A 20693-nucleotide genomic window follows, 5' to 3' on the forward strand; every position below is an offset into this window, starting at 1 on the left:
TTCAAATTGCCACCATTTTCCTTGATGACAGCTTTGCACATGCTTGTCATTCTCTCAACCAGCTTACCTAGAATGCTTTTCCAGCAGTCTTGAAGGAATTCCCACATATGCTGAGCACTTGTTGGCTGCTTTTCCTTCACTCTGCAGTCCGACTCATCCCAAACCATCTCAATTTAGTTGAGGTCGGGAGGTTGTGGAGGCCAGGTCATCTGATGTAGAACTCAATCACTCTCCTTCTTGGTAAAATTGCCCTTACACAGCCTGCATGTGTATTGCGTCATTGTCCTGTTGAAAAACAAATTATAGTCCCACTAGGCCCAAACCTGATGGGATGCGTATAGCTGCAGAATGCTGTGGTAGCCATGCTGGTTAAGTGTGCCTTGAATTCTAAATAAATCACAGACAGCATCACCAGCAAACCACCATAACACCTCCTCCTCCATGCTTTACGGTGGGAAATACACATGCGGTGATCATCCGTTCCCCCACACCGCGTCTCACAAAGACACGGTTGGGACCAAAAATCTCAAATTTGGACTCATCAGACCAAAGGACAAATTTCCACTGGTCTAATGTCCATTGCTCGTGTTTCTTGACCCAAGCAAGTCTCTTCTTATTATTGGTGTTCTTTAGTAGTGGTTTCTTTGCAGCAATTCGACTATGAAGGCCTGATTCACGCAGTCTCATCTGAACAGTTGATGTTGAGATGTGTCTGTTACTTGAACTCTGTAAAGCATTTATTTGGGCTGTAATTTCTTAGGCTGGTAACTCTAATGAACTTATCCTCTGTAGCAGAGGTAACTCTGGGTCTTCCATTCCTGTGGCAGTCCTCATGAGAGCCAGTTTCATCATAGAGCTTGATGGTTTTTGCAACTGCACAATTTTCCAGATTCACTGACCTTCATGTCTTAAAGTAATGACAGACTGTCGTTTCTCTTTGCTGATTTGAGCTTTTCTTGTCATAATATGGACTTGGTCTTTTACCAAATAGGGCTATGTTCTGTATACCAACCCTACCTTGTCACAACACAACTGATTGGCTCAAACGCATTAAGAAGGAAAGAAATGCCACAGAATAACTTAACAAGGCAGACCTGTTAATTGAAATGCATTCCAGGTGACTACCGCATGAAGCTGGTTGAGAGAATGCCAAGCATGTGCAAAGCTGTCATCAAGACAAAGGGTGGCTACTTTGAAGAATCTCAAATATAACATATTTTGATTTGTTTAACACTTTTTTGGTTACTACATGATTCCATGTATTATTTCATAGTTTTGATGTCTTCACTATTATTCTACAATGTAGAAAATAGTAAAAATAAAGAAAAACCCTGTAATGAGTAGGTGTTCTAAAACGTTTGACTGGTACTGTAAATAATATTTGTATATTTAATAAATGAATGTGAATTTTTTTATTTCACTATTAGGAGTATAATGATACCAATACGTTGTCTGTACCATGTACGGATTATAGGGTTTTACCGGAGGCATGTATTTACCGGAGGCATGTGTTTACCAGAGGCATGTGTTTTCTTGCCATGCTGCTGTGGAATCAACCTGTGGTCGTAGTGTTGTGGAAAAGTATGAAACTAGAAACATTAGTGAGATAGATATACACACACACAAACAATATTTGGAAGAGGGAGAGAACCTATTTGTTTTTCTCTAACAAACTGTCTATCTTGACAGTGGATTACATTATTTACTGACTCCACATAAGAAAATGTTCTTCTCTGTCTTTCTCCTTTGTCTGGACTTTGACAAAACAAACTACTGTAATAGAAAGTTCTGTTGTGTACTCTTAAGGCATTTAGATATACAGATTCTATTTTTACTATGCTCAAATTCCCAACCTAATGTTTTCCCTTTATGCAAATATTGTATCTCTTACATGGAAATTGCTATCTGTCCATGTGCGGTATGTTCCTTTATGATTATATGTGTCTTTAGAAGGTAGATGTTGATTTGGCTAGTCAAACAACCTTTGAGAACAGTATCAGGGCTTGAGCAACAAGTGAATTATAAATGTTAGCTCTATGCTTTCAGAGGCTGACTTTTACTTTAATGTTCATTGCATGTGCATTATGGGGGTTTCCTGACTCTACGTAGCATAGTGTCTGTAGATTTTACTGTGTTTGCAATTGCAGTGAGGTAAGTTGTGTGTGTGTGTGTGTTTTAAAACAAATGTTTCTGTAGAGACTTGTGTTAAGGCTAGTTTTATCATGTATACTCAGCCAGGTGTGTGCACACACCATACTGTCACTACACAACTAGCATGCATTATGCAAAGATGGTTGCTGCATGATATCATGTTTCCATAACAGACACACACAACGTACTTCATTGCAAATGCAAACACAGCCACGACTAAAGCCAACATTTTGCCATTCAATTAAACTACTAGCCATCAGTGTTGCTGTGATGGGATTCACTTTTGTTACCACTCATACTCTAATAGGGACAGCAGTCAGCACACAGGTAAGACAAAATGAACAAACACGGACATATGAAACCTACTGTGGGCTCTTGGGGTAGAATGGAAGAGTGACATGACTGAGTTCATGAATGTCAAAGGCGGTGGGCTCTCCTGATATCGCCTGTCTCTTGGTCCTGTGCTGCTCCTGTAGTGCGCTTGCCTTGTGGACTTGTTGCGTCGCCGGTTTGATTACCGATCGGTATTTATCCAGTTCATTCTGAAGCTTTTGAATCAATTCGTCCTTTTGATCTAATTCCAGCTCCAGTTCGTCAATAAGTGCGTCTCGTTGTCGCAACTCCTCAATCTTCTCCTGTAATGCGTATTGGAGATCGCGTAAGGTCCCCATAGTTTTCAGAGAAATCAGGATCACCAGAGCGCAGCAAACTTTGCGAGTGAATCGAATGATGCTTAGATTTGGAAGGCAACCTCCTCGTTCACTGCCACTACACAAATTGAATACTTTCGGGGAGAACGACTCGTGCGCTTGATTTGAAACGCAGGTGAGTAGCCTTTCAAATAAAAGGTTGGCCAAATGTGACGAACAATACGCTTTATTGTATTGCTCACATACGTCAGTATCCAGAGTGAGCGTCAGCGCTCGCAGGATGCCGAAGCACAATCATTGATCCCCCCCACGAGTGTAACAAATTGGTTGCTTTCCTCAATACTATGATCAGCCAATCAGGTATCAGGTAATACACATACCTATGCTCCATAATATTCGTGTAGATGCACCCTACCTGTCAGAGATGATATATTATATATGCACCATACTTCAGTCGTACTGTATCCTATTCTATAGGCAATCACTTTGCACAGAATATCGCATGGTTTCAATAGTAATGTGATAGTAATGTGCAGAAATTGCAGAGACATATGCACTATAATGTCAATTTAACTGTATGATGCTAACCACTTGTAATTTATAATCAGGCAGGATCACAATGATGATGGTATTCACCCCTTTGAAGCCACATGTTTTGACCCCAAAACACTGGGGTAACAGTTGAATAAGGAACAATGCTATTATCCCAAGGGGTGTGGTATATGGCCAATATACCACGGCTAAGGGCTGTTCTTAAGTATGACACAACGCGGAGTGCCTGGATACAGCCCTTAGCCGTGGTATATTGGCCATATACCACAAACCCCCGAGGTGCCTTATTGCTATTATAAACTGGTTACCAACTTAATTAAAGCAGTAAAAATAAATGTTTTGTCCTATCCGTGGTGTACTGTCTGATATACCATGGCCTTCAGCCAATCAGCATTCAGGCCTCAACCCACCCAGTTTATAATTGGTATTATAAACTGGGTGGTTTGCGCCCTGAATGCTGATTGGCTGACAGCCATGGTATATATCAGACCGTATACCACAGGTATGACAAAACATTTAGTTTTACTGCTTTGCGTCGTGCATAAGAACAGCCCTTAGCAGTGGTATATTGGCCAACTGGCCATATACCACACCCCCTCTGGCCTTATTGCTCAACCCTACCTTATCCACAGACTTGATATAGAAGTGATGCTGAATGAGGACACCAGGCCTGATAAGGGTCTATAGCTCCCTCCTATGGCCACCTCATGTCATATTCATTGCCCATAATCCCATGAAATAATAAACCCATGTACATTGCAAAGCCAGGCAGGTAGCACTCCAGTTGACACTTATATCCAGCCTTGAAACAAGGCAATATAAACAGTTGTCAAACTTCTAATGTCTGTGTGGATACATATTTCAGAGCATTCAGTGGATTGCAGTTTGAGCCTCAGCTCATTTTACATCCTCTGTGACAGACACAGCTGTCCAATTAAGATAATTAAATGAGTGTGTGTACCTATATGTGGCGTGTGTGTGTGTAAGTGTTTGTGTGTGCATAAATGTTTGTGTGTGTGTGTGTGCGTGCGTCTTGTGAGAGGATTTACGACATCATCCTCAGTATACATTAAAGTGTCTGAGAGAGCCGGAGTGAGGAGGAGGGATGCAGAGTGTAGTGCCTCTGTTCTAGATAACAGCGCACTGGTAACCCCAGGCAAGCAACTGGTAACCCCAGGCAAGCAACTGGTAACCCCAGGCAAGCAACTGGTAACCCCAGGCAGGTCACTGGTAACCCCAGGCAGGCCACTGGTAACCCCAGGCAAGCAACTGGTAACCCCAGGCAGGCCACTGGTAACCCCAGGCAGACCACTGGTAACCCCACGCAGGCAACTGGTAACCCCAGGCAGGCCACTGGTAAACCCAGGCAGGTCACTGGTAACCCCAAGCAGGCCACTGGTAACTCCCGCAGGCCACTGGTAACCCCAAGCAGGCCACTGGTAACCCCAAGCAGGCCACTGGTAACCACTGGTAACCCCAGGCAGACCACTGGTAACCCCAGGCAAGCAACTGGTAACCCCAGGTAGGCCACTGGTACCCACTGGTAACCCCAGGCAGACCACTGGTAACCCCAGGTAGGCCACTGGTAACCCCAGGCAGGCCACTGGTAACCACTGGTAACCCCAGGCAGACCACTGGTAACCCCAGGCAGGCCACTGGTAACCCCAGGCAGGCCACTGGTAACCACTGGTAACCAAAGGCAGACCACTGGTAACCCCAGGCAAGCAACTGGTAACCCCAGGCAAGCAATTGGTAACCCCAGGCAGGCCACTGGTAAACCCAGGCAGGCCACTGGTAACCCCAGGTAGGCCACTGGTAACCCCAGGCAGGCCACTGGTAACCCCAGGCAGGCCACTGGTAACCCCAGGCAGGCCACTGGTAACCCCAAGCAGGCCACTGGTAACCCCAAGCAGGCCACTGGTAACCCCAGGCAGACCACTGGTAACCACTGGTAACCCCAGGCAGACCACTGGTAACCCCAGGCAAGCAACTGGTAACCCCAGGCAGGCCACTGGTAACCCCAAGCAGGCCACTGGTAACCCCAGGCAGGCCACTGGTAACCCCAGACAGGCCACTGGTAACCCCAGACAGGCAACTGGTAACCCCAGGCAGGCCACTGGTAACCCCAGGTAGGCCACTGGTAACCCCAGGCAGGCCACTGGTAACCACTGGTAACCCCAGGCAGACCACTGGTAACCCCAGGCAGGCCACTGGTAACCACTGGTAACCAAAGGCAGACCACTGGTAACCCCAGGCAAGCAACTGGTAACCCCAGGCAAGCAACTGGTAACCCCAGGCAGGCAACTGGTAACCCCATGCAGGCCACTGGTAAACCCAGGCAGGCCACTGGTAACCCCAGGCAGGCCACTGGTAACCCCAGGCAGACCACTGGTAACCCCAGGCAGGCCACTGGTAACCCCAAGCAGGCCACTGGTAACCCCAATCAGGCCACTGGTAACCCCAAGCAGGCCACTGGTAACCCCAGGCAGACCACTGGTAACCACTGGTAACCCCAGGCAAGCAACTGGTAACCCCAGGCAAGCAACTGGTAACCCCAGGCAGGCCACTGGTAACCCCAGACAGGCAACTGGTAACCCCAGGCAGGCCACTGGTAACCCCAGACAGGCAACTGGTAACCCCAGGCAGGCAACCGGTAACCCCAGGCAGGCCACTGGTAAACCCAGGCAGGCCACTGGTAACCCCAGGCAGACCACTGGTAACCACTGGTAACCCCAGGCAGACCACTGGTAACTACTGGTAACCCCAGGCAGACCACTGGTAGCCACTGGTAACCCAAGGCAGACCACTGGTAACCCCAGGCAAGCAACTGGTAACCCCAGGCAAGCAACTGGTAACCCCAGGCAAGCAACTGGTAACCCCAGGCAGACCACTGGTAACCCCAGGCAAGCAACTGGTAACCCCAGGCAAGCCACTGGTAACCCCAGGCAAGCCACTGGTAACCCCAGGCAGGCCACTGGTAACCCCAGGCAGACCACTGGTAACCACTGGTAACCCCAGGCAGACCACTGGTAACCCCAGGCAAGCAACTGGTAACCCCAGGCAAGCAACTGGTAACCCCAGGCAGGCCACTGGTAACCCCAGGCAGGCCACTGGTAACCCCAGGCGGACCACTGGTAACCCCAGGCAGGCCACTGGTAACCCCAGGCAGGTCACTGGTAACCCCAGGCAGGCCACTGGTAACCCCAGGCATGCCACTGGTAACCCCAGGCAGGCCACTGGTAACCACTGGTAACCCCAGGCAGACCACTGGTAACCCCAGGAAAGCAACTGGTAACCACTGGTAACCAAAGGCAGACCACTGGTAACCCCAGGCAGGCCACTGGTAACCCCAGGCAGGCCACTGGTAACCCCAGGCAGGCCACTGGTAACCACTGGTAACCAAAGGCAGACCACTGGTAACCCCAGGCAGGCCACTGGTAACCCCAGGCAAGCCACTGGTAACCCCAGGCAGGCCACTGGTAACCCCAGGTAGGCCACTGGTAACCCCAGGCAGGCCATTGGTAACCCCAAGCAGGCCACTGGTAACCCCAAGCAGGCCACTGGTAACCCCAGGCAGACCACTGGTAACCACTGGTAACCCCAGGCAGACCACTGGTAACCCCAGGCAAGCAACTGGTAACCCCAGGCAGGCCACTGGTAACCCCAGACAGCCCACTGGTAAACCCAGGCAGGCCACTGGTAACCCCAAGCAGGCCACTGGTAACCCCAAGCAGGCCACTGGTAACCCCAGGCAGACCACTGGTAACCACTGGTAACCCCAGGCAGACCACTGGTAACCCCAGGCAAGCAACTGGTAACCCCAGGCAGGCCACTGGTAACCCCAGACAGCCCACTGGTAAACCCAGGCAGGCCACTGGTAACCCCAAGCAGGCCACTGGTAACCCCAAGCAGGCCACTGGTAACCCCAGGCAGGCAACTGGTAACCCCAGGCAGGCCACTGGTAACCCCAGGCAGGCCACTGGTAACCCCAGGCAGACCACTGGTAACCACTGGTAACCCCAGGCAGACCACTGGTAACCCCAAGCAGGCCACTGGTAACCCCAAGCAGGCCACTGGTAACCCCAGGCAGGCAACTGGTAACCCCAGGCAGACCACTGGTAACCCCAGGCAGGCCACTGGTAACCCCAGGCAGACCACTGGTAACCACTGGTATCCCCAGGCAGACCACTGGTAACCTCAGGCAAGCAACTGGTAACCCCAGGCAAGCAACTGGTAACCCCAGGCAGGCCACTGGTAAACCCAGGCAGGCCACTGGTAACTCCAGGCAGGCCACTGGTAACCCCAGGCGGGCCACTGGTAACCCCAGGCGGACCACTGGTAACCCCAGGCGGACCACTGGTAACCCCAGGCAGGCCACTGGTAACTGGTAACCCAAGGCATGCCACTGGTAACTGGTAACCCAAGGCAGGCCACTGGTAACACAAGACAGGCCACTGGTAGCACAAGCCAGGCCACTGGTAACACAAGGCAGGCCACCGGTAACACAATGAAGACCACTGGTAACCCCAGGCAGGCCACTGGTAGCTGGTAACCCCAGGCAGGCCACTGGTAACCCCAGGCAGGTCACTGGTAACTCAAGGAAGACCACTGGTAAACCCAGGCAGGCCACTGGTAGCTGGTAACCCCAGGCAGGCCACTGGTAACCCCAGGCATGTCACTGGTAACCCCAGGCAGGTCACTGGTAACACAAGGCAGGCCACTGGTAACCCAAGGAAGACCACTGGTAACCCCAGGTAGGCCACTGGTAACCCCAGGCAGGCCACTGGTAGCTGGTAACCCCAGGCAGGCCACTAGTATTACAAGGCAGGCCACTGATAACTGGTAACTAGATACTGCCTGAAAAACTGTAAAAACAAACACTACTGCTTAGACTGTCTGTCTACCCTACTGCTATTTGTTATGAAATCATCTTTATACTTAGATACATATCTTTATAGATATACTGCACATGCTGCCATATTGTAGGCTGAAAAGTTGAAAAAAGAGCACTAGTAATTTGACTGCCTGTCTGCCTCCTGCTTATGCTTGCAATGATATCAGCGTCCAAGACATGCCTAGACAGCGGCATGTAATAGCATTAAATCACTAGTTAAGACTGCCTGTCTGTCCTGCTTGCGTTCACTGTAATACTGCAATGTCATTATAGTTGCAACAGACAAAGATGTCTGTACAAAATGTCGATCATGTCGTTTACTACAGTTACAAGAGAAGTTTGTAGGCTACAACATGTCGATGTTCTAGTTACACCAGACAAATACGTTTGTAGAACAAACCTTTCAGCGTAAAATAGCACATGCATATAAAGTCCTGATTTGTTTACTATCAGGAATAATCCTCCAGAGAATCCGGTCACACAGCCACCTCAGGTTCACAAACAGATCCTAACCACCAAGAAGCATTTTGCTCCCATCTTGTGGCAATTGTTATTAGCTGCATATCTAGAGGAGAATATCTGGGACAGTGGTCACTTTCTGTTATGTCTGTGGAGAAACAGCCTTGGGGCACATGGCTCACAGTGCACACTGAGATCTTTGAGAGTTTCAAAGTGTTTAGTGTTAACAGTTTCAATGAGACTTGAGTATAACTGTAGGTGTGTCACACACACAAATATGTGACCAAAAACATTTTGATTTGATTTAGTTACTGTGTAATTAAAGGGAATAGCATGAGTCGGACTCAGATCCTCAAATCAAATCATCACATTTTATTTGTCACGTGCGCCAAATACCATGGGTGTAGACCTTACTAGGAAATGCTTACTTACAAGCCCTTATTAATCAACAATGCAGTTTCAAGAAAAATAAAATAATATACTGTATATATATAAAATATTTATTGAATAAACTAAACTTAAAAAAAAAAAATAACACAATAAAATAACAATAATGAGGCTATATACAGGGGGTACCGGTACCGAGTCAATGTGCGGGGGGTACAGGTTAGTTGATGTAATTGAGATAATATGTACATGTAGGTAGGGTTAAAGTGACTATGCATAGATAAGAAACAGTGAGTAGCAGCAGCGTAAAAAAAACAAGGGCGTCAATGCAAATAGTCTGGGTAGACATTTGATTAACTGTTCAGCAGTCTTATGGCTTGGGTGTAGATGCTTTTAAGGAGCCTTTTGGACCTAGACGGCTATCTGGTACTGCTTGCTGTGAACATGTTTGAACGTCGTCACATCTTTTAAAACCTTGAAACAAAAAGCAGAGAGAGAGACCAAGAGACTGCAAGGGGGAGAGACAGAGAGACATAAAGACAACCAGGGTTAGAGACAGAGAGACAGAGACAGCGAGGGGGAGAGACAGAGCGACAGAGAGATGGAAAGACAGAGAGACAGAGACAGCGAGGGGGAGAGACAGAGAGAGAGAGAAACAGAGACACGTAAAGGCAGAGAGACAGAGCGACAGAGCGAGAGGCAGAGAGGGGGAGAGACAGAGACAAACAGAGAGAAACAGAGAGACAGAGAGAGAGAGAAACAGAGACACGTAAAGGCAGAGAAACAGAGCGACAGAGCGAGAGGCAGAGTGGGGGAGAGAGAGACAAACAGAGAGAAACAGAGAGACAGAGAGACAGTGAGGGGGAGAGAAAGAGAAACAGACAGTAAGACAGAGAGAAAGAGAGGGGGAGAGACAGAGGGGGGAGACCGAGAAGGGGAGAGAGACAGAGACACAGGGCGACAGAGCGAGAGGCAGAGTGGGGGAGAGAGAGACAAACAGAGAGAAACAGAGAGACAGAGAGACAGTGAGACAGTGAGGGGGAGAGAAAGAGAAACAGACAGTAAGACAGAGAGAAAGAGAGGGGGAGAGACAGAGGGGGGAGACCGAGAAGGGGAGAGAGACAGAGACACAGGGCGACAGAGCGAGAGACAGAGAGAGCGAGACAAGAGAGACAGAGACACAGGGCGACAGAGCGAGAGACAGAGAGAGCGAGACAAGAGAGACAGAGCGAGAGACAGAGAGAGCGAGACAAGAGAGACAGAGACACAGGGCGACAGAGCGAGAGACAGAGAGAGCGAGACAAGAGAGACAGAGACACAGGGCGACAGAGCGAGAGACAGAGAGAGCGAGACAAGAGAGACAGAGACACAGGGCGACAGAGCGACAGAGAGATGGAAAGACAGAGAGACAGAGACAGCGAGGGGGAGAGACAGAGAGAGAGAGAAACAGAGACAGATAAAGGCAGAGAAACAGAGCAACAGAGCGAGAGGCAGAGTGGGGGAGAGAGAGACAAACAGAGAGAAACAGAGAGACAGAGAGACAGTGAGACAGTGAGGGGGAGAGAAAGAGAAACAGACAGTAAGACAGAGAGAAAGAGAGGGGGAGAGACAGAGGGGGGAGACCGAGAAGGGGAGAGAGACAGAGACACAGGGCGACAGAGCGAGAGACAGAGAGAGCGAGACAAGAGAGACAGAGACACAGGGCGACAGAGCGAGAGACAGAGAGAGCGAGACAAGAGAGACAGAGCGAGAGACAGAGAGAGCGAGACAAGAGAGACAGAGACACAGGGCGACAGAGCGAGAGACAGAGAGAGCGAGAGACAGAGAGAGACAGAGAGAGAGAGAGGAGGGAGAACACAAGGTGCTGACTGACTAAAAGACCAGGGCATCCATTAATGATTCAGAGAACGATGACATAGATCCACCTTATTAAAACTGTGAATCAAGCTCCTCTGTGACAAGGCATCTCCCACTCAAGTGAAATTAGTGCATCAGTGTCAGTATCTCCAGGAGACCAAAACATGGCACTTTCTGAGCCAGCAGTAAGCACACATACAATTGTACTATCTGTAGAGTCCAGTGGAGGTTGTTGAGGGGAGGACGGCTCATAATAATGGCTGGAATGGAGTGGAATGGGGTGAATGGAATGGTATCAAACATATGAAAACCATGTTTTTGAAACCAGTCCATTTACTCCATTCCAGCCATTATTATGAGCCGTTCGCCCCTCAGCAGTCAGTCGTATCAGCACCGATGCACACTCATAATAAGTATACTCTGAGTCAGGGCACTCAATACTGTAGTGAAGTGTATAAGTACCCAACAGTGATCTCGTAATGTCAATCAGCGATAAAAATACACTTTCACAAGAGTCAGTGGATTATAAATATCAGTGGAATGGGACCACTCTCAGTCAGTGCACTCAATGCAGGCCTGTGGGTGAGGGTCAGTGCACAGTGATCAAAAGTGACTTCAGTTCCACAAAGCTTGTTTACAACTTTAGGTGATGCCTTGGGTGCTCATTAGCAGTACGTCAGGATTCGGTAATCAATGGTGCCCAAACAACACACCCTGAGAGGACATGTCATAGCAACTAAACAACAGGACAATGTGTCTAAACAGTTCCAATTTATTTCGAGAGCACGTTCTATGAGTAAACCAATCATAGGGGCCACTCGTCGTTGCACAACAGTTAGGTGAATATGTCTAATGAATAAGTTACTCATCACAACAGACATAACATTGTCCCCTCACTTCTCTCCAGGTTACATCACCATGGTGACTGTCGACATTAAAATTACAACAGCTTTTAGCTGAGCAGCCCTGAATGGGGCCACAGTAACGGGCTATAAGAAGCACCCAGTTGCATTTGCTCTGAAGCATTTGAGGGACGTGAAAAGTGAAATCTGAAAAGCAACGCACAGATTCGGGTTTTAATGGAGAAGTCATACTGTATTTGGTTAAAGACGCATTAATACTGTAGGTCGAGACATTGGACGTTTGCATAAAATCATATTTGCATAAAAAGCCTGTTGTTGTTATGGAATTTAATGCCCCCTAAGAGTTTGAAGATGGAGCCAATCAATTAAAATCCCCAGACTGCTGTCCTTCTGTCTAAAAGTTGCAGCATCCCTCCCAGACGAAATTACTAATCGATTTATGAGCACATCCTTCATTTTGTGTTGTCTGGTTTATTGGCCTCTCCTCACATCCAGGATATATGCACAATATAAAAAGAGTTAAAGGCATTATTTGTAAGGCTAATGAACAAAATGTGTTTGGGAAAATGAAAGAAAAGGAACAGGAAAGACATTACTCACTGGACACAGACGTCAATTCAACGTCTATTCCACGTTGGTTCAACTTCATCTCATTGAAATTATGTGGAAACAACGTTGATTCAACCAGTGTGTGCCCTGTAGGCAATTATGGTGAAGTAGCAATAATAAACTGTGGTACCTGTCAGACTTGGAATGTTTCCGAAATGCTTCACTGTTTAACTCCTGGAAGGTTCGGTAAGCTTGCGGTTCCGCCGAGATGCCTTGGGCGCGCCTGGTTCTAGGTCCAATTATCTGCGCGCTGGGCAGAACGGATTGACATTTGTGCAGTTTTCGTTTTAATTCGTGGATCTCTTCTTCCTTTTCGGCGAGACGCATCTCCATGTCCTTAATTCTCTCCTCTTTTATCAAAATAATATTTTTGAAGTCTTCTTCTAAATCACTCATGTTGGAACCTGAACAAACTTTCTCCAGGCGGGAACAAAAGATGAATTAGGATCCAATGCGATACGCTACTTAAACTCCAAAAATTCGGAGGTAGCAATATGGAGATCAAATCGTCCAAACGGTTCAGCTCACTGTAGGGATGACAGTTGAGTAACGGCGACAGGGAATGCTGAGTGCTGCTTTTCCTCAGTCCCAAGCGTGGTGGACTGACTAATGGTTATATCTCAATGAGAAACCAATTAGGTCTGCTGCTTTCAAGCACAATGCGTGCAGAGACTGCCGTTCAACGTTGAACAACAGAAACTAAACATAGGACAGCATTTCCAAAATCATTCTAATTATTACTCTCAACCTTAAACTATATTCCTGAAATAGGATAAATGACCATATGAGGCAGTGGATGACGTAGTTTTATGTAAATTGATCCAGCACTTACATGCGAAATTGTCTGAGGCTATACTGTAGCTACCCCTCACTGTCTGCTCATCAATGAAATCCTTAAGCTAATGTAAGTAGCCCCCAATGAGAGAGAGAGAGAGAGAGAGAGAGAGAGAGAGAGAGAGAGAGAGAGAGAGAAATCCATTGGATCAGTATACATTATTGTTCAAACTCTATTTGCTGAAATGATTCAATCGTTTCACTCTCTTTAAAATGCACCCTTCCATATACTGTGGACCCTAAATGTTTTACAAATAGTAGAGAGGTGTCATGTGATGTGAATGGTGAGTCACCCAGCTGTGTTAACAGGTGTATTGATCCATAATTTCTGTCAATTATCACCTTGTGTCGTTTATCAAAGGACATAAATATATCACCATTTCCTGTAAAATTGCATCACCAGACGATTTCACTTAGCGACAAACTTTGGAATAGGCAGGAATCTCCAGTAGCAACTCGACATGACCACAAGTTAATATTTTGTTGAGCAAATCAACAGATGCAGAACCTGTAGCAGTTTGCAACACAGCTAGTGACCCATAATACTTTGTATAGGCCTACTGCTATAGTAGCTACAACTACAGAGAGTTGTGCGTATGCACACACAAACACACGCACATATGCATATGCACACACACACACACACACACACACACACACACACACACACACACACACACACACACACACACACACACACACACACACACACACACACACACACACACCTGACCTGGGTTCAAATACTATTTAGGGTATTTCATTTACTTTAAAATATATTTCAAATTAAGTATTTTGATATTGTTTCTTTGAAAATACAAGTGGTTGAATATTGGCATGTATTTGGAAATACACTTGGAATGTATTGAAATACTGAAATACACAGACACGTGTATTTTTAAATAGAAATATTTAAATACCATGCAATTGAAGCCAGGTCTGTTTGGTCCTAGGGGTATTTGAAATAATGTATTTGGGTGCAAGTATTTGAAAATAGTTTCAAATAGTAGGCAATATAGTAGTGGATTTTGCTAAATGATTTGAAAATACTCAAATACGCAGGAAATAAGTATTTCAAATATAAATATTTAAATACACATGTATTTGAACCCGGGTCTGGCACATATTCTCCCCAACATTGCTCAAATGTAAAAATTCACTGCTAGTGTCTTCACCCTTTCATGCAGTCAAATGACCGAATCACCCACTAGTGGTCTCATGGGTGGAATGTTATTAATATCTCATAACTTTTTTTTACGCTCAAAATCCAGGTATTTCTATGTCAAACCGTTTTGTTATATTTCAGTCTTCTGTGATTTATACAAAGTGTAATATTGGGATGCAAACTGACAATTAAATACATTTAAACTATATCTGACATGGTCCAGGTGTCTTCTTTCTTTTAAACCCATAACCATGTGTGTGAGGTGTATACTTCTGTTTCGACGTAGATTTGTTTAAGACTACCAAGATGCTGATTTTGCCCACTGCAGTAAAAGGTTAATCTGACTTTGTCATTCAGGACATCTACAATGGGGATCCTGCTATGATTGGCATTTGAGCACAAGGCAGAATAGATCTTCTGGCCCATCCTTATCTCCACTTCGGGTATTGCGTTTCAGAGGAGGCAGGCAGGGCAGACATTAGTCACCTCTTTCCTGTAATGCATACATATTCTCTCATTGAAACCAGAGACGATATCTAAGTGAACACAGGATGTTTCAAAATCAATATTGTTTACCTCATTCGCCTGGCCGGCAGAAATTATCTGTGAGGACGGATGGACTGTAGAGTAGAACAGAGCACTCACGGCATGGCCCCATAAACACAAAATGACGAACCACAGCTTTTAGCTGAGCAGCCCTGAATGGGGCCACAGTAACGGGCTATTAGAAGCACCCAGTTGCATTTGCTCTGAAGCATTTGAGGGACGTGAAAAGTGAAATCTGAAAAGCAACGCACAGATTCGGGTTTTAATGGAGAAGCCATACTGTATTTGGTTAAAGACGCATGAATACTGTAGGTCGATACATTGGACATTTGCATAAAATCATATTTGCATAAAAAGCCTGTTGGTGTTATGGACTTTAATGCCCCCTAAGAGTTTGAAGGCTAATGGACAAAATGTGTTCGGGAAAAGGAAAGAAAAGGAACAGGAAAGACATCACTCACTGGACACAGACGTCAATTCAACATCTATTCCACGTTGGTTCAACTTCATCTCATTGAAATAAACACTCTGGATCTGTGAATCTGTTGGACAGACAAAGGTGTAGGGTGTTACGGTTATAGGTGTGGTAGAGGTTAATTGTTCTGAGGGATGCAATAGACAGGACACAAATACAGTACATACACAGGCAAAGTGCACAGCGATAGACACATTATTGGTACAGCTAGTGACTGGAACGAGCTGCAACAAACACTCAAACTGGACAGTTTTATCTCAATCTCTTCATTCAAAGACTCAATCATGGACACACTTACTGACAGTTGTGGCTGCTTTGCATAATGTATTGTTGTCTCTACCTTCTTGCCCTTTGTGCTGTTGTCTGTGCCCAATAATGTTTGTACCATGTTTTGTGGGCTCCTGAGTGGCACAGCTAAGGCACTGCATCTCAGTGCTAGAGGCGTCACTACAGACACCTTGGTTTGAATCCAGGCTGTATCACAACTGGCCATGATTGGGAGTCCCATAGGGTGGTGCACAATTGGCCCAGCGTCGTCCGGTGTAGGCTATCATGATGTAGTTAAATAAAGGTTACATTTAAAAATGTAAAAAACATTGTGCTGCTACCATGTTGTGTTGCTACCATGCTGTGTTGTCATGTGTTGCTGCCTTGCTATGTTGTTGTCTTAGGTCTCTCTTTATGTAGTGTTGTCAAATCAAATCGAACTTTATTTGCCACATGCGCTACAACAAGTGTAGACTTTACTGTGAAATGCTTACATACAAGCCCTTAACCAACAGTGGGGTTGAAATATTTACCAAGTAGGCTAAAATAAAAAGTAATAATAAAAAGTAACACAATAAGAATAACAATAATGAGGCTATATACAGGGGGTACCGGTACCGAGTCAGTGTGCGGGGGTACACGCGAGTTGAGGTAATCTCTCTTGTCTCTCTTGTCTCTCTTGTTGTGATGTGTGTTTTGTCCTATATTTTTATTCATATTATTTATTTATTTAATCCCAACCCCCATCCCCACAGGAGGCATTTTGCCTTTTGGTAGGCCGTCATTGTAAGTAACAATTTTTTCTTAACTGACTTGCCTAGTTAAATAAAGGTTAAATAAAATAAAATAAAAATACACAATCCACTTTACACATTTTGAGGTAATTGGACTTGTCAGAGGTTATTGGAAGGTGTTTATTTTTTAGGACCGTTCTCTCACTTTGTTCTTTGTGATTTAACAGATTTCCCTGCTATAATTACCAGGGGATGAAACAGATGCCTCTTCATCACAGCTCCCCATACTGCTAAAGCTCTCAAAAAACTTGATGTTATTCATCCCTGGATGTCTGCTATTCTCACAAGGCTTTGAAGAGAGTGGAGACCTAAGCCTGGAGATTTAAAGCTACAGCCAGACATTTGACAGATTACTGAAACATGGCTCTAATGCCTTTTTAACTAACACTGGCATACATTACTATACATTTTTCTAAGCGTATAAAGCATAACTGTTAGAGTAGCTTGATCTTCTTTAGCTTATGAGAGGAGTTTGTCTCTGCCAGCGCTGTGCACTAATGGGCACTTTCCCAGATGGTCACTGAAGCAGATCTCTCAAGGCAAATGCTTAAGACAACAAACTGTGCCTGAAACCGTGAGCGACCTACCCTGATGGGTTTTTGTATAAAATGAGATACTCCCTCCCTTAGTTCTCCAGCGCCATCTCTCGTGTCTCTATACCTCTCCCTCCCTTTATTACTGTCTTTTTGCCTCAATTTCTCTATTACATCTCCATTTTAATTTAATGGGCTTTATTGGCATGGGAGACATATGTTTATTGCCAAAGCAAGTGAAATAGATAATAAACAAAAGTGAAATAAACAATAAAAAATGTGCAAATAGTTAAAGTACAAAAGGGAAAATAAATCAACACATGGTTTGTATTTATAATGGTGTTTGTTCTTCACTGGTTGCCCTTTTCCTGTGGCAACAGGTTACAAATCTTGCTGCTGTGATTGAACACTGTGGGATTTCACCCAGTAGATGTGGGAGTTTATCAAAATTGGATTTGTTTTTGAATTCTTTGTGGGTCTCTTATCTCCCTTTGTTTTATTTCTCTCTCTTTTTCTCTTTTGTGTGTCCCTCTCTCTCTTTCTGTCTGCATGTAAGGAGTGGGGCACAGCTGAAAAGGTCAGAGCACTTGTATTATATTATTTCAGACATGGTAATAATAAACTGTCAGGGAAGATAAGCTGTTCTCTAGAAGAGAGGGGAGCCTGCGAATAAAATAACAACGGCGGGCAGGCAGCCATGAAACTTAACATGACTTTGCCTTGAAGGGGCAACCTGTGATCGTTACATACATTTTTGGACTTTTAAATTCATGATATATACCCATTGATACTTAAAGAATAGAAATAAATTCCCATGAGCTTAGTTCAATTGTTGTACTATCAGAATCCAAATTATAAGCTTGAATTCTAAACAAACACTGTATAGTCTCCAAAAAGGGTTAAAACGATCATTTTGGTGTCATGGGTGGTCAATCCTTGCATCAATAGCTCTGTCTATGAATTTGAGAGTGGTTACATTTCTCTTGGAATGCGCAATGCCGTCGGGGGTACGCCAAATAAAAATGTGATTCACATTTTTTCATATATATAATAATAATACAAATATAGATTTTTTTTATAAAATGTAATCACATTTTCAAACAGTCCATTTAGATTTTCCAACGGGGCTATACATTTGGGTGAGGTTTTTTTCTCGCTGTCATCACTGCCAAAAATAAAATGAAACCATCTAGTGTTCAGCGAAATAACAACACAATGTCAAATACAGGTAGCCTAGTCAAATAATTAACATCCAATCACATTAACCATTACTCTCTTGTGGGAATTCCACTAACGGTCCGTATGTAGCCAAATGTAGCTGCTGCTCATTCCGTTTGCTCAAAAATTGATTAATGGTAAAAAAAAAAAAAGGTAAGGCCTGCGTCCATAGAGACACATACCAGCTCTACTGGTAGTACTGCTACTACCAGCAGTACTACACCTGCACCTGTCGACGACACAAGTTGTTCTGCTTCCATGAGCACATCCAATGCTAATATCAGTAATTCTACATTTGTTGTTAGCCCAGCTAGCATGGACACTGACAGTTGTGAATCTGATGCAGTCGAAGAGCTACTGCCCCCTTACCCAGGAAAGCACCGAACAACAGACAGGGACGTTGGACCATCGAAGAGGCGCAAATATGATGAGAACTACATTGATCTGGGGTTCACTTATATTGGAAGTAGTATCTTTCCTCAGCCACAGCATGTTATATGTGCAAAAGTATTATCTCACAACTCAATGAAACCTTCACATTTAGAAACAAAACATGCCAATTTGAAAGATAAGCCACATTCGTTTTTTGAGCGAGAATTGAAATGACTTTTGAGTAGTAAGACATGTATAAAAGCAACAGATACCATTAATAATAAGGGGCTAGAAGCATCTTATATGGTGAGCTACCGAGTGGCTAGGACAGGCAAGCCCCATACTATTGTGGAGGACTTAATTCTTCTTGCTGCTGTGGATATGGCTGGGACAATACTGGGGGAAAAGGCCAAAAAAACAATGCCTTCATCAAACAACACCGTTTCACGAGGCATCAGTGACATGGCAGGAGATGTTTTGAAACAATTACTGCTTCACATACAAGCCAGTGAATTCTATGCATTACAGCTGGATGAGTCAACAGACGTGGCGGGCCTGGAACAACTTCTGCCTAATGTCCGTTACGTTTATGAGGGGGTCAATTAAGGAAGACATGCTCTTCTGCAAACCACTGGAAACCAGGACAACAGGAGAGGATATTTTTAAAGTACTGGACAGCTTCGTGACATCAAATAGACTTTCGTGGTCAACATGTGTTGGTATCTGTACTGATGGCGCAAAAGCCATGACAGGGAGACATAGTGTAGTGGTAACACACGTGCAAGCAGTTGCTCCCGACGCTACTTGGGTACACTGCAACATCCACCAAGAGGCTCTTGCTGCCAAGGGAATGCCTGACAGCTTGAAAGACGTTTTAGACACTACAGTGAAAATGGTTGACTTTGTTAAAGCACGGTCCCTGAACTCTTGTGTATTTTCTGCAGTATGCAATGATATGGGCAGTGACCATGTAACGCTTTTACAACGTGCAGAAGTGCGCTGGTTATCAAGGGGCAAAGTATTGACAGGTTTTTTTTAATTGAGAGACGAGCTTAAAGTTTTCTTTACTGACCATAATTTTCACTAGCCTGACCGCTTGCGTGATGATGAGTTTCTCATACGACTGGCCTATCTGGGTGATGTTTTTTCTCACCTGAATGATCTGAATCTAGGATTACAGGGACTCTCCAACTATTTTCAATGTGCTGGACAAAATTGAGGCTATGATTAAGAAGTTGGAGCTCTTCTTTGTCTCCATTAAGGACAACACACAGGACAACACACAGGTCTTTCTATCATTGTATGATTTTTTGGGTGCAAATGAACTCAAGCTTATGGACAATGTCAAATGTGATTTGGCGAAGCACCTGAGTGAGTTGGGTGCGCAATTACGCAGGTACTGTCATGCCTTGACCATAGAGATCCCTTAGGGTTCTCTATGGTGTTTTAGGTCAGGGCGTAACTAGGGGTGTTTCTAGGTATTATATTTCTATGTTGGTGTGTGTGTGTATGGTTCCCAATTGGAGGCAGCTGAGGATCGTTACCTCTAATTGGGGATCATACTTAGGGTGTCCTTTTTCCCACCTGCGATGTGGGATATTGTCTTGTATGAGTGTCTATGTGCGCTACGTATTTCACAATCGTTATTTCTTTGTTGTTTTGGAAGTTTCACTGTCATTAAAATGTGGAACTCTACTCACGCTGCGCCTTGGTCCAATTATTCATACGACGGTCGTGACAAGTACTTTCCCGAAACAGATGACACAAACAACTGGATTCATTATCCCTTTCATGTCCTGCCTCCAGTCCACTTACCGATATCTGAACAAGTGAGTCTCATCGAAATTGCAACAAGCGGCTCTGTGAAAATTGAATTTGATCAGAAGCTACTGCCAGATTTCTGGATTGGGCTGCGCTCAGAGTATCCTGCCTTGGCAAATTGTGCTGTTAAGAGACTGATGCCCTTTGCAACCACGTACCTATGTGAGAGTGGATTCTCGGCCCTCACTAGCATGAAAACTAAATACAGGCACAGACTGTGTGGGAAGTTATTTAAGACTGAGACTC

At 45.1% G+C, this 20693-nt stretch overlaps 1 protein-coding gene across 4 annotated transcripts in view; it reads right to left on the reverse strand.

The window, feature by feature from the left end:
• LOC129827593 (cGMP-dependent protein kinase 1-like) overlaps nucleotides 1-13268 on the reverse strand; it is a 190160-nt gene extending 176892 nt beyond the window's left edge. For 2 of the 4 annotated variants that reach the window (XM_055888703.1, XM_055888617.1), the window contains exon 1: nucleotides 2518-3101. In XM_055888703.1, the coding sequence (XP_055744678.1) occupies nucleotides 2518-2822 (305 nt within the window). In that variant the 5' untranslated portion in view covers nucleotides 2823-3101. Of the gene's footprint in view, nucleotides 1-2517; nucleotides 3102-12552 lie in introns of those variants that run through there. The other 2 variants (XM_055888787.1, XM_055888871.1) reach the window with 2 other exon arrangements.
• Between the last annotated feature and the right edge of the window lie 7425 nt (nucleotides 13269-20693).

This window comes from Salvelinus fontinalis, chromosome 1 (genome assembly GCF_029448725.1).
Source record: "Salvelinus fontinalis isolate EN_2023a chromosome 1, ASM2944872v1, whole genome shotgun sequence".
NCBI lineage: Eukaryota > Metazoa > Chordata > Actinopteri > Salmoniformes > Salmonidae > Salvelinus > Salvelinus fontinalis.